This window comes from Schistocerca gregaria, chromosome 7 (assembly GCF_023897955.1).
Source record: "Schistocerca gregaria isolate iqSchGreg1 chromosome 7, iqSchGreg1.2, whole genome shotgun sequence".
Taxonomy (NCBI): domain Eukaryota; kingdom Metazoa; phylum Arthropoda; class Insecta; order Orthoptera; family Acrididae; genus Schistocerca; species Schistocerca gregaria.
In genome coordinates this window covers 520,209,508-520,224,901 of record NC_064926.1, presented here as the reverse complement: position 1 = coordinate 520,224,901, position 15,394 = coordinate 520,209,508, and the positions used below count along the sequence as shown (strand labels likewise).

The 15,394-nt window shown below is 44.0% G+C and overlaps 1 protein-coding gene across 1 annotated transcript in view; it reads left to right on the top strand.

The window, feature by feature from the left end:
• The window catches only part of LOC126282459 (translation initiation factor IF-2-like), a 117,041-nt gene that overhangs the window by 77,622 nt on the left and 24,025 nt on the right, over window positions 1-15,394 (top strand). Inside the window, exon 4 of the mRNA XM_049982115.1 lies at window positions 767-978. Coding sequence (XP_049838072.1) covers window positions 767-978 — 212 coding nt within the window. The remainder of the gene's footprint in view (window positions 1-766; window positions 979-15,394) is intronic.

The following is a 15,394-nucleotide window of genomic DNA, read 5'->3' as shown; positions in this document are numbered from 1 at the left end:
GTACGTCCACCCGGCCTCCCGCATGCCCACTATACGCCCTCGCTCAAAGTCCGTCAACTGCACATACGGTTCACGTCCACGCTGTCGCGGCATGCTACCAGTGTTAAAGACTGCGATGGAGCTCCGTATGCAACGGCAAACTGGCTGACACTGACGGCGGCGGTGCACAAATGCTTCGCAGCTAGCGCCAGTCGACGGCCAACACCGCGGTTCCTGGTGTGTCCGCTTTGCCGTGCGTGTGATCATTGCTTGTACAGCCCTCTCGCAGTGTCCGGAGCAAGTATGGTGGGTCTGACACACCGGTGTCAATGTGTTCTTTTTTCCATTTCCAGGAGTGTATATATACGTTTGCGGCTATTACAGCGCCTTCTAGAACAAAGCGAAAAAAGTGGTCCAACTAAAACATTGATATTTCTTTACGTACTACACGAATATGTAATAAAAAACGGGGGTTCCTGTTAAAAACAAACGCAGTTGATAACTGTTTGACCTACGGCGGCGCCTTCTAGCGAGCCAACCATAGTGCCACCTGGTTTCCCCCTTGAAACTAGACGAGTTTCGTTCTTTGTAGTTTTGTAGTTTGACGCTTATTTTGTGAGATATTTGGCCCTATCAATGGACCACCCTGTAGTTATGGGGTGTAGCAGAATTGCTCGGACGGCTGTTGCCCTCGGTGTGCTGTTCTGCGACTTTTCGCCGCACTTCGCGCTGCCCAGACACATGTGAGGAGTGCGCCGGGTGTGTGCATGTGTGTACGTGTGTGCAGGAGGGAGAACCGCAGCGCGGAGGCGGTGCGCGTCCTGGAGCGCTGCGCGCGGCTGGACCCCGGCTACCTGCCGGCGCAGCGCCTGCTGGCGCGCCTCTACACCGAGGCCGGCGACCGCGGCAGCGCGGGCAGCCTGCTCGCCAGGCTGGCGCTGTCCCCGGCCACCACCGCCGACCGACTCGCGCTGTACGCCGCCTGGCTGCACGAACAAGGTGCGTGCGGCTCGCCTGAAACCACAGGCCTTAGCGAATCGAGCGCTCCACTCTCGAGAACCGAAGAGAGCAGTATACACTCTCCGAAGCAGGGTACAGTATCCCAGCTTTTCTCTACCAGTTTACCTAACAACATACATACTTCTGTCCCTTTATAGAGGATGTGTACCTCTTGGATGCTAATTAGTCACAGTAATTCTAAACTGGACAAGTTATAGTGGAAGTCGCGCTCTGAGAGTTCCATCCAAACTTAATTATGCATGTAGTCATTTCATCCCAGGAACTGAGAACCCCGACTATTTATGCTTGTTATCGTCGTCGATACTCACGAGATAGCAATCCGGGGAATTCCAGCAGTTCGATAATGTTTTAAGTTTTAAGACTAAATTTTAGTGCACCTTCGAAAGATGTGTGGTTAGCATGGCGGATTGTTAAGTGAAAGGACCTTAATTAGATTCCCGGTGGGCTCAAAGATTTTTTCGCTCGTGAACTTCACGATGATTTGCCCTTACATTCGCATCGTAATAACAGACATTCCACTGTTCAACTGGCAGCAAGACCACCTCCCGGAAGCAAATATATTGAAAAATAAAAGTTTCTAAATTTGTTGTTTAATTTCCGTTCGGTATTGCAATTTTCATTCATTTTATTAATTGTAGAGTTATATTAGCATATAATGCAAACTGGTAATAGCAGATGGATTGACTTCGTCTGCCCTCGTCCCTGTTGCGATATCTTATAAGAGCTGATGGAAATCTCCAGAGAAGAAAACTGTACAGCTGGCCATGGTGCTATTCTTGTTACACAAATGCCGAATTGTTCCGTGGAAGGTTTGAGCAGGTATTTTACGTGATATCAGAAATTCATCCCAAACAAAGGGAGTTCAATCTTGGAATATTTATCACAATTACTCTGCCTTGGAATATTTTAGATGCTGTACGTCCCGTAGACATAGACTCTAAGGGAATGTTCCTATCTATTGGGTAGGTGCATACGATCGTAGCGTTTTTCCATGTGTTTAATAAACGCTATAGATACACATAACAGAGACTTTAGTTATCAGTAATATATTCTCCTTCGCTATTTACAACAGTCTGCCAACGCTGGAGAAACTTTTCGATTCACAACTGTAGCAATCTCGTGATTTCCAGGCCAAGATCTCGTTGGGCCATGTTCGAAGCTCATTTTCATATAGAGAGGAAGTTACTTGAAGATTGCTCGATAAAGAACGGAAAAGGTGAAAATGTGCGGGTGCAAGAATAAGTTGGATGTGGAATGACTTCTCATCCCAACTCTTGTGCAGTGCTTTTTGTCAGTCTGTCGGAATGCGGATAGGTATTATCGTGGAGTAAAATCGCTTCTCGCTGACTTCCAGATCGGTGTTCTCAAATTAAGGCTGCAAGATTGGTTCAAATGGCTCTGAGCACTATGAGACTCAACATCTGAGGTCATCAGTCTCCTAGAACTTAGAACTACTTATACCTAACTAACCTAAGGACATCACACACATCCATGCCCGAGGCAGGATTCGAACCTGTGACCATAGCGGTCTCGCGGTTCCGGACTGAAGCGCCTAGAACCGCTCGGCCACAATAGCCGGCAAGGCTACAAGACCTCTCAGTTAGTGACAAAGAATTTTCTCAGTGGTGGTTACACTTCAGGGAAGTAATTCATAGTACTCGTACATCATACCGCCGGTGTTCCGCAAGATCCATAACATCATTTGTCGATCCACGCAGGTCATTCTTGTGGGGAGTTGCTGGTTTGTTTTCCCTTAGCCATTCTATTCTTTTCGTTATACACTACTGGTCCTTAAAATTGCTACACCAAGAAGAAATGCAGATGATAAACGGGTATTCATTAGACAAATATATTTTGCTCGAACTTACATGTGATTACATTTTTACGCAATTTGGGTGCATAGGTCCTGAGAAATCAGTACCCAGAACAACCACCGCTGGCTGTCATAACGGGCTTGAACGCCTGGGCATTGCGTTATACAGAGCTTGGATGTCGTTTACAGGTACAGCTGCCCATGCAGCTTCAACACGATATAACAGTTCATCAAGAGTTGTGACTGGCTAATTGTGACGAGCCAGTTGCTCGGCCACCATTGACTAGACGTTTTCAACTGGCAAGAGATCTGAAGAATGTGCTGGCCAGGGCAGCATTCGAACATTTTCTGTATGCAGAAAGGTCCGTACAGGAAATGCAACATGCGGTCGTGCATTACCCTGCTAAAATGTAGGCTTTCGGAGGGATCGAATAACGGGTAGAGCCACGTGTCGTAACACATCTGAAATGTAACGTCCATTGTTCAAAGTGCAGTCAGTGCGAACAAGAGGTGACCGAGGCGTATAACCAATGGCACCCCATACCATCATGATGTATGGAGGATGCTGTGATATGCAAATGATTAGCTTTCCAGACCATTCACACATGGTTGGCGCCGGTGGCGACACCTAAAACTTGCTGACATGAGGAAAGTTTCCAACAGATTCCTCATACACAAACAGCAGTTGACCGGCGTTGCCTGGTGAAACGTTGTTGTGATACCTCGTGTAAGGAGGAGAAATGCCTACCACCACGTTATCGCCATACTGTCGTACACGAATACACACTCCCGATGTGCGTTCACCGGGGTGTCGCCAAACACGGATGCGGCCATCATGATGCTGTAAACAGAACCTGGATTCATCCGAAAAAATGACGTTTTGCCAATCGTGCACATAGGTTCGTCGTTGAGTACACCATCGCCGGCGCTCCTGCCTGTGATGCAGCGTCAAGCTTAACCGCAGCCACGGTGTCTGAGCTGATAGTCAATGATGCTGCAAACGTCGTCGAGCTGTTCGTGCAGATGGTTGTTGTCTTGCAAACGTCCCCATCTGTTGACTGAATGATCGAGACATGGCTGCACGATCCGTTACAGCCATGAGGATAAGATGCCTGTCACCTCGACTGCTAATGATACGAGGCCGTTGGGATCCAGCACGGCGTTCCGCATTACCCTCCTGAACCCACCGATTCCATATTCTCCTAACAGTCATTGGATCTCGACCTACGCGAGCAGCAATGTCGTGATACGGTAAACGGCAATCGCGATAGGCTACAATCCGGCGTCTATCAAAGTCGGAAACGTGATGGTAGGCATTTCTCCTCCTTACACGAGGCATCACAACAACGTTTCACCAGGCAACGCCGGTCAACTGCTGTTTGTGTATGAGGAATCTGTTGGAAACTTTCCTCATGTCAGCAAGTTTAATGTGTCGCCACCGGCGCCAACCTTGTGTGAATGGTCTGAAAAGCTAATCATTTGCATATCACAGCATCCTCTTCCTGTCCGTTAAATTTCGCGTTTCTAGCACGTCATCTTCGTGGTGTAGCAATTTTAATGGCCAGTAGTGTATTAGCATAAAGAAAAATCGTCACCAGTAACGACTCATGATAGGAATGGTCGGAATTTTTTACGAGGGGAATGACGGCAAGCAAGCAGAGATGTTCTATGGCCACCCGCTATTATTTGTGATTTTGGCTTTGAGCGTGTGGTACCCACACACCCGACTTTGGAACAGTCCCACTGCATGCAAATGTCGTACGGTGGTGGAATGATCACAGTTCGTCACATCTGCCAGTTCTCGACTACACTGATGTGGATAATTTTGAATTAATGTAGCTGACCGATCTTCATTAAGCCCCAAGGATCTTCATGAACGTGGAGAGTCACTAATAGAAAAACAATCCGTCTTAAAACGAGAAAACCATTTTATTTTCGTGCTGTGTCCAGTGGCATTGTCCCCATACACGGCCCAAATATTACTGGCTGTCTCAGCTGCTGTAACCCCTCTACTGAACTCCAACAGAAGAATGTGTCGGAAATGCTGCGATGTCTCCACTTGGCACTCCATTTTCTAGTGTCCACAGTCCACTCACTATCTCCAAATGACAAAATGAGAACGTGTAAACTTAATAGCAACAGTAAACTACAAATAAAAATGGCAATTAAATTAACCCATAGTAAACGGGATACCAAAATGCAAAATAGACACGCTAGAAAATCAATCACCAATGTAATATTAATAAGTTTCGTATGCTAAATGTAAATTGCTTCAAGGTCTATTCTTCTCCACTCATAATTCCAAAACTTAAAATGTTGTAACACGGGAAGATTTGAAAATTTGTTGTGGTATGTGGATCGTATGTAGGACTATGCGGTTCACTGTAAACTGTCATAGAGTTCTAGACAATACGGAAGACAGTCCTTTTTATGTGTCCCAGTGTTGTTGCATGCATTTCCCGTAGCGGAATTGGTTACAACCAGCAGCTCCCACACAAATTTCGTGAAACCACTCCTTGTGCTTATCACTCCTAAACCATTCCTTCTTCTTCGTAGATCTAGGGTCATGATATTTGATGTGTCAGAAACCGTGAGGTACGTTTTCTTATTCTGAACCAGCTTCAGGTGATGATGAATGCTCTTCTGAATTTGAAGCCTTCGCTTGAACATCCAGCGCATGTCTGCAACCTTTGACCTCCTTTCATTGAGAGTTTTGAAAACGCAATTTCGTCTTCCCCTTGCATGAGTGAGATAAACTCGTGAAGTCATATAGCAGGCTGAATTTTTCTGCTCTCGCACGTGTGGTGCAGGTGGTTTTCGTTGGGGTTGACAAAACAGAAGACATTGATGAACATGATGTTCCTCAGCTTTAACTTTTGGAATTTCTTGTATGTATAGGAATGCAAGGCCTCAGTTTCTTTTAGATTCTGCTATAGCATATCACTCAGGGATGTGGAAGAATGAAGAAATATTAGTGATGGTATTTCGCTGGGACTGAAGGGGAAAATTCCCATGCGCTCTAAATCACCTCCAGGTCTCCAGGAGATGGCGAAAGCTTTAACAAAAACGAATTTGGAATGGAGGCTGAGGGACCATTGAGTATAAGTATTCTACATGAAAACTTCAGCAAAGAGGAAATAATACATATTATATTCCGTTAGAGTCACCCAAAAATGGTTCCAGTACTCATGAGTTACTGAAATTGTTCAGAGTAGACTGATTTACTCATTTTTAAATCCTTCATACATACTGAAAACATAGGTATTTCATCATTTCTAAGCAGTTGACTTCTCCAATCAAGGAAGTTATTTTTTTCGTGGTCACAAAAACGTAATATTTTCTGCGTCTTGAATATCACTGTTAGAGAAGATTTTTTTAATTTTTTTTTTTTTTAGGTTCATGAAGTTCTGTGAGTTATGCTGTACTAGTTATGATGAGTCTGGTTAAAAGTAAATTAATTGACAGTTTGCATGTATTCAATCTTCCATTGATAATTGCAAATACTTCATTACCTTCCTTTTCAATAAAATGGCAACTGCTTTTATTTATTTCTATACTTGTATTATCTGCAAACATATTCGCCGTGAATCAAAATTTCATAATAGTCTCCCTTGACTGTCTGAGTAATTTCTTTTATCTCATACATCAATTCAATCTCTACATAATTTGTGACATACCTTGTCGTCATATAAACTCTCACTAGTGTAGTAGGTGTTGCCTTTGCGATTACACTAGGATGGGATAATACATTGACGATGTTGTTCACAGTACTTTTCCCGCTTTCCTATGTCTTATTAATTATCAGATTTACAAATAATCCTGCATTACCCATATTCGATTTTGTATTGGTAAGGTTGTAGGAACCTGACCAAAATGCAATCTATCCTGCCATTCACTAATTTCCACTATAATTAACATCAAGCTATCCAACTCTTCTTTAGAATTCTCTGATCCGCCTACCTAATTCCATATTCCACGTAAAGACCTATAGCGAGCTACTCATGTTTCTTCTGACGAAAACTTCGTCATGAGTAGTCATCACTCAGAATCCCAATGGGGAATATTTTACCTCCGGATATTTTATCCACAACTTCATCTGATCAGGAAACATTATGGATTCAGTTTCCAAACCGTTTACATTCCCATTATATCAAGTCCACGTTGAATAATGTTACAAAGCAACTATTCTCACATTTTCCATGTTATTGGGATATGGCATCAGGGAGAACACTAAATTTGAGTAAAGAGATTTTGATTTACTACTCACATCTATTATTTGTTGGCTAAATGGATTGTGACAGTTACGTCAACCCCAATGCTTATATAACTACTTAACCGATTACTGCGTCAGTACGTAGAAAGAGAATGACATACGAGTCGAAACCAATTTAAATAAACAGTATCTATAGTTTAGCCAATTACTTAGACTATTGTCCCTACAATTGGCCTCTCCATGGATACCCATCCGATATCTTTGTACCTACGGTATGGCAATCTCTTACCGTAGAGGTGCTCAAGGCACCCTTTCCGCCCCCCCCTCCTTCCCCCACCCCCTCCTCCCCCACTCCCGCCCAACGGCTAGACACATGGTTCATGGGGAGTTAGTTGGATTATCAAGTACACGTTATTTCATATTCTTCTCTGCCTCTATAGATCCATTGCAGGACATACGCCTCTTTCGAATATTTCTGTACTAGACTTAGCTGGGTATAGCGTACGTCGTCTCACCATCTCGCCAGAGAATGTCCGACACTTTTCTTTGACTCCAAGGACGCCACTGCACCGTCCTGCTCAGCGCTCCCCGCTCTTCTCCTTATTACCTCCTTCTTGATCCCGTCTCCCAGACTCACTCCAAGATTTGATCTCTCTACTGCTCTTTGACACACCCGGAGTTGATTTGCGCTGCTTGTTGCGACACTGTTCCGAGCCCGCATTTTGTAATCAGCAGGACGCATGAGTCATAAACCATCCGTTTTAAATTTCTAGGGTTTGTCTATTGGCGGAGAATGTAACAAAATTTAGCGAATACCATTCACATGAGACCAGTTTACCTGATGATCTGTACTGTCTGGTTATTTTACCTCAGTTGTATTTTACGCAGGAATAAATATATTTGCTTACTACCTCCAGAAAAGGGTTTTCACTGGATACGCAATATTGACAGGTCTTCTGAAGATTAAGTTTGAGTCCTACAGATTGGAAAACATTATTTCTCGGGTGATTTTTGACTGTTTGTTTGTGCCACTCCTCAAAAGGATATCATCTGTGAAATGAAGATGGTTGAGACGTTTTCTGTCTATGCTACATTTTCTCACGGAAACCTTTCCATTGTTCCAGTTATCCTTTATTCTCACTTGGAGAAAAGACATTCTCGTAAATGTGTGGGATTATGATGGTATAACTGTAGTACTGCTGCCCAGGTGTCGGTGATGCTGAACGTCTTCTGGTAGTATACGAAGGCCATATGAAGACTGATATTATAACCCTTATACTTCTCTGTCAGTGTATGTACCGCTGGCTAAAGTAATCGTTCTGACTCAGGTGGTTAGTAACGATTTCTGTTAGTAGTTTGTGAAGCGTACAGAAAAGATTAAAGAGATTGTAATTGTCAATGTTCTTGTTGTCACCTTTGTCAGAGAGGCAAAGGAATTCTGCATTTTCCCATCATTCTGAAATCTTTTCTTCCTAGAGACTTTTATTTCGTAATGTAGAAGTGTACCTCCTGCTTTATTAAGCAACTCTTCCGTGATCGGACGTACATTTCTTGAGTTGTTTGAGAGCTACGAGTATTTCCATTGTATTTTATCGATGGATTCCACTTCTTCCGATGCCACATTCCTAACAGAGGTTAGTGATAAAACAAACAGCTTTGGTCTGTCACCGAGTGCAGAGTTTCCAATGAACGTCTGCGACAGTTATTTTAATTTTGTCTCCTTCAGTTACAACTTCTCATCGACCATATCCCTTCAGTTACAGCTTCTCATCAACCAGTCCATAATTTGTGGAATAGCTTGCCTTCTCATTGACTGCCACGCAGGAAAGTTTTATGCACACAGTCTTTGATGGACTCCTCGATCAGAGTTGTGTTAATAGTTAACAGTATCAACGAAACTAATCAGACTCTATACAACAAAATTGAGTGAACACTGTTAGATAATAAACTAAGTTTTGCTGTTGAGATATAATACTACATTCGATGCTCAAATTAAAAACAAAAGAAAAGAAACAGAAAGTAGCGTTACTGAGGAAAACGATCTGCATTATGCAATGAATCTATTGATCCCAGGTCGTTCTTTAACGCTACAGAATACATTTTCAAAACAGTGCGTTTATAATAAGGCCAGTTCATACAAATTAAATGAGAAAATTCAAAATACCGGAAAAGAATAAACTTGAATCATTGAAAGCGAATTATTGGTTACTGGTGTATAAATAAGAAAGAGAATGAAGTTACATCAGACTGAATACGAAGGAAAGGAGGCAAGAAATGTAATAAGTGAACAAAGCTTAGATAAGGTTATTTCAGTGCATCACTTTTCGATAAAGCGATTCAGAAGAGAATGAAAGTTATACGGAAATACTAAAAAAGTGGCCCAACACTTTAGGAGGGGAGGCACGTGTTCCTAATGTCGGTGTGTAACGAGTTCATTTGAAATGATTTTTCCCCAGGGCAATTTGACTTAGTATGAAAAGCCACTTTACTTACTTGCTTGCAGTTTTGCCTTGAAAATTACAGGGTGTGTACCTGTCGAAATATCGGCGATTGTCGACGACGGCACCCGGTTGCATTCTCGTAAGTTATTTGAATATTTGAGATGTTTATACATAAATGTTCAGCTTGGTTCAAGTTCAAAACCGGTTCGTTCTGCAAGCCTACTACAATAACATTTTCTTTGTAGAATGTGTATTTATCGGAATGAGTTTTATGCTTGGTAACTCGCTTAGGGCGTTCATGGTAAAATGCAGAAATGTATGTCAAATGTCTCTGTTGTGTACCTAACAGAAAATCCGCGTGTACAACTGTGCGAGTAGCCACATATTAGCGGGTGCGTTACAGTGTACGGCGGACTGTTCCCTCAGAGTACGTCGATCGTCATTAAACATTTGCCGTCGCTGCTCCGTACGTAACGCGGCTAATTTTGTGTACCTAGTCCAGCAGTTTGCGCTGCGGTATAAACCTGTATCGATTCCCGTTATCTCTGTGGCCCCTATCGCTATAGAGAGATCTGAACTAGAATGTACACTGTCTCACGGGACCTATTGAGAGGCAGCGACAATAGTGTTCATAATGCATCGCTACAGACAACACACCACGGCGTTCCAATTGCCGAGATAATGTGGGTCTGCATTCCGGAACGGGGTCAGTCCATGCCTCCCTACACCGCTCATGCTACCACAGGATGGATCTTTTATTTTCTTAAACATCTTTCGACTGCTTTTCCCCATCTTAAATGTTTTTCTGTCTCGCAGTGTTGTCATCTGTACTTACGTAATATCCACTGCAATGCGTTTTGTACCTTACAGTATTTCTGTGACGATTAGGTTTCTCCCGTCTAAGGTTTCGTTACTCACAAAGCTAACTGTTCTTGGCCCGCGCCTCATGTCCACTGACCCTTCTTCTGATTGCTTACGTAATTCTCAGTGCCCTCGTTAGATCTACAATGCAAATTCTTCTACTATCTCCTTCTGCGGGTGCCAAATAGCAAACGTTTCAATACCACATAAAACCCTGCTCCAGGTGTATACTTTTTGCGAAACGATGACGGGTCGTGGAAAAAATTTATCACCATCCCAACGGATATACTTCCACTACAGGTCTTACTTCGACTATCCTATATACACTTCATTTGTGGTAGGGTATTCTTTCATTTATTCTACTACTATGTTTTCTCAGAATTAATGTAGTCAGTGATCTCCTTCTAAACTTTCATCTTACCCTTTTTCCTTCTAACTCTCTCCATGTGCAAAATCTTCCATTCAGAAGGACTTCAGTTGTTTCTTGTTTGCAACCAGAGTGGTTACGTTCTATGCTAATCTTATGATTGGTATATTTACTCCCTTAACTCTTTCTTCTCTTCTCAGATCTTCGCTCACTTCCCTCATTCATTCCTCTCTGTAAAAATAGAACGACACTGAGTTATACGTTTCTTAATATAGATATTTGTTTCTTAATCTTCGACTTAGCGTTTGTAGGTATCATAAATCTGACCACTAACACCATACATCTTTTCACTGCGAACTTTTCTTTTTTTGAATCATCAGTCTTCTGATTGGTCTGATGCTGCCTGCCATGAGTTACTCTCCTATGCAAAATCGCTTCATCTCAGAGCAGACGTGTAACGTATGTACTCAATTATTTGCTTATCTTTATCTTCCTCTACAGTTTCTGCCCTCTGTAGATCACTCTAGTACTATGGAAGTCATTCCGTAATATTTTAACAGATTCTCTACCATCCCGTTCCGTCTTCTTGTCTTTGTTTCCCATATATACCTTCCCTCGCCGATTCTATGGAGAATCTTCTCATTCCTTACCTTATCAGTCGACCTAATTTTCAACATTCTTCTGTAACACCACATCTCAAATGCTTCTATCCACTTCTTTTATGCTGACATAGTTCATGTTTCACTACTATAGGCGGCCAGAGTGGCCGAGCGGTTCTAGACGCTACAGTCAGGAACCGCGCGAATGCTACGGTCGCAGGTTCGAATCCTGCCTCAGGCTTAGATGTGTGTGTTCTCCTTAGCTTAGTTAGTTTTAAGTAGTTCTAAGTTCTAGGGAACTGATAGCCTCAGCAGTTAAGTCCCATAATGCTAAGAGCCATTTTCACTACTACACAATGCTATGCCCTCAACTTACATTCTCAGAAATTTCTTTCTCAAATTAACGCCTCTGTTTGACACTAGTAGACTTCCCTTGGGCAGGAATGCCCTTTTTGCCAGTCATAGCTCGCTTTCCATGTCTGCGTGCTCTATCCGTCATGGGTTATTTTGCTGCCTAAATCACAAAATCTTATGTTAAGTTTCTCGCTTTTCTGAATACTGTTGTTCCTTAATACTTTCGTCGTTCCTCGAATTACTCTCAGTCCATATTTTGTAGTCATTAGAATCTTCATTACGTTCATCACCTCTCGTAACTCCTCTCCACATTCACTAAGAACAGGAATGTCATCAGCGCACCTTATCATTAATACCTTTTCACCTTGAATTTCAATCCAAGCCTTGAACCTTTTTTTTACTTCAGTCATTGCTTCTCGATGTACAGACAGAACAGGAGGGATAAAAGACTGTGTCTCTGTCTTACACCCTTTTTAATCCGAGCATTTTGTTCATGGTCTTCGACAATTATCGCTTTCTCTTGGTTCCAACTCATACTTATTACCCGACTTTCTCTACAGCTTACACTTACATTACTCAGAATTTCATTCTTACACCATTTTACATTGTAGAATGCTTTATCACGGTTGACACATCCTGTGAACGTCCCTTGATTTTTCTTCTGTCTTGCTTCGATTATCAACCGCAACGTCAGAACTGGCTTTTTGGTGCCTTTACGTTTCCTGATGTCAAAGACATCGTCATCTAACTGATCATTAATTTTCCTTTCCGGTCTTCTGTGTATTATTGTTATCAACAGCTTGGATGGATGAGCTGTTAAGCTGATTGTGCGATAATTCACTCACTTATGGCTCTTGCTATCTGCGAAACTTTTTTGAAGATTTGTGCCGCTAACGGCAGTGGTACAGACTGCCAGTCTTGCTTACGAGTTTAGGGCGGAGCTCACAATCTGCAGCATCGTCGATAGAACCGACTGTGGTCCTTTGGTGCAGAGCCGAGTTGAGGGTCGAAATCAGAGACTCAGTCGATTCTCTGATGGTGTAGGCTGCAGATTCCTTGATTTGCACCGTTCGGAAGATGGGTTTTCTGGTTCCGCTTAATACATCAGAAGTCTACAGGAAGCGGCTACACGCGTAGCGAGAGCAATGTGGAAAAGGCTGGGCGGTGTTTTGGGTTAGAGGGTCTCAGGAAACAACAGAAAGGACGTCCGTTTAAAAGGGGACAGGTAAAACACAGTAAGGTAGTTGTAACAACAATCGGTATTGTAGTTGTAAATTGTCTTGTCTGAGTTGGGAAAGAATCAGAGCTCCAAGCCCTATTATAAAGCTCTGAAGTTAAAATAGTTATAGGTAAGGAACGCTAGCTAAAGCCGGAAATAAGTTCAGTAGAAAAAATTTTCAAGCGACGTAACAGTGTTCATAAAGGATAGATTAAATGCAGTTGGTGGTGGAGTATTTATTGCTGCCATAAGTAGTTTACCTTGTAGTGAAATTGAAATACACTCCTGGAAATGGAAAAAAGAACACATTGACACCGGTGTGTCAGACCCACCATACATTCTCCGGAAACTGCGAGGGGGCTGTACAAGCAATGATCACACGCACGGCACAGCGGACACACCAGAAACCGCGGTGTTGGCCGTTGAATGGCGCTAGCTGCGCAGCATTTGTGCACCGCCGCCGTCAGTGTCAGCCAGTTTGCCGTGGCATACAGAGCTCCATCACAGTCTTTAACACTGGCAGCATGCCGCGACAGCGTGGACGTGAACCGTATGTGCAGTTGACGGACTTTGAGCGAGGGCGTATAGTGGGCATGCGGGAGGCCGGGTGAACGTACCGCCGAATTGCTCAACACGTGGGGCGTGAGGTCTCCACAGTACATCGATGTTGTCGCCAGTGGTCGGCGGAAGGTGCACGTGCCCGTCGATCTGGGACCGAACCGCAGCGACGCACGGATGCACGCCAAGACCGTAGGATCCTACGCAGTGCCGTAGGGGACCGCACCGCCACTTCCGAGCAAATTAGGGACACTGTTGCTCCTGGGGTATCGGCGAGGACCATTCGCAACCGTCTCCATGAAGCTGGGCTACGGTCCCGCACACCGTTAGGCCATCTTCCGCTCACGCCCCAACATCGTGCACCCCGCCTCCAGTGGTGTCGCGAGAGACGTGAATGGAGGGACGAATGGAGACGTGTCGTCTTCAGCGATGAGAGTCGCTTCTGCCTTGGTGCCAATGATGGTCGTATGCGTGTTTGGCGCCTTGCAGGTGAGCGCCACAATCAGGACTGCATACGACCGAGGCACACAGGGCCAACACCCGGCATCATGGTGTGGGGAGCGATCTCCTACACTGGCCGTACAACTCTGGCGATCGTCGAGGGGACACTGAATAGTGCACGGTACATCCAAACCGTCATCGAACCCATCGTTCTACCATTCCTAGACCGGCAAGGGAACTTGCTGTTGCAACAGGACAATGCACGTCGGCATGTATCCCGTGCCACCCAACGTGCTCTAGAAGGTGTAAGTTAACTACCCTGGCCAGCAAGATCTCCGGATCTGTCCCCCATTGAGCATGTTTGGGACTGGATGAAGCGTCGTCTCACGCGGTCTGCACGTCCAGCACGAACGCTGGTCCAACTGAGGTGCCAGGTGGAAATGGCATGGCAAGCCGTTCCACAGGACTACATCCAGCATCTCTACGATCGTCTCCATGGGAGAATAGCAGCCTGCATTGCTGCGAAAGGTGGATATACACTGTACTAGTGCTGACATTGTGCATACTCTGTTGCCTGTGTCTATGTGCCTGTGGTTCTGTCAGTGTGATCATGTGATGTATCTGACCCCAGGAATGTGTCAATAAAGTTTCCCCTTCCTGGGACAATGAATTCACGGTGTTCTTTTTTCAATTTCCAGGAGTGTACTTGCTGCGAAATAGTATGCGTAGAAGTTATACTTGACAATCGGACTAACTATTAATAGGATTGTTTTACTGAACAGTTCAAACAAAACGAGGGTCTCACTTTAAATCGGTACCCCAAAAAATATTAAAATGTGTGTAATTCCTAAGGGACCAAACTGCTTAGGTCATCGGTCCCTAGACTTACACACTACTTAAAGTAACTTATGCTAAGAACAACACACACCCATGCCCGAGGGAGGACCCGAACTTTGGTGGGCGTGGCCGTGCAGTTCGTCACATGACGCCTCAATCCGCGCGGCCACGCCGCCCGCTAGGCACCCCACTCATGCAATCACAGTCGGTGGTGACTTCAATCGATCCTCAATATTGTGGAAAAGTTATACGTTTAAGGCCGTACATTTAAAGCCGGCGGCAGGCATAAAACGTCTCCAGAAATTGTGCTGAAGTGCTGAATGCTTTCGCAGAACATTAGTGTGAACAAGTAGTTCATGAGCCCGCTCGAAGCGTAAATGGTTGCGAAAGCTTACTTGACCTCTTAGCAACAAATAATCCAGGACAAATAGGGAGTAACACGACGATTACAGGATCAGCAACCACAAGGCAATTGCTGCTAGGCTGAATACCGCAACACACACAGCCATCAACAAGAAACGCAAATTACATCTATTTGAAGAAGCTGATAAAAATCTTCTTAACGCCTTTTTCTGACAGTCTCTAGTCCTTCCGATCCGATCATGTAAGCTTATAAAAGATGTCGAATGATATCAAAAGATAGTATCGATGGCAGTTGAAAGATATATACCACATAAATTATTAAGTGAGCA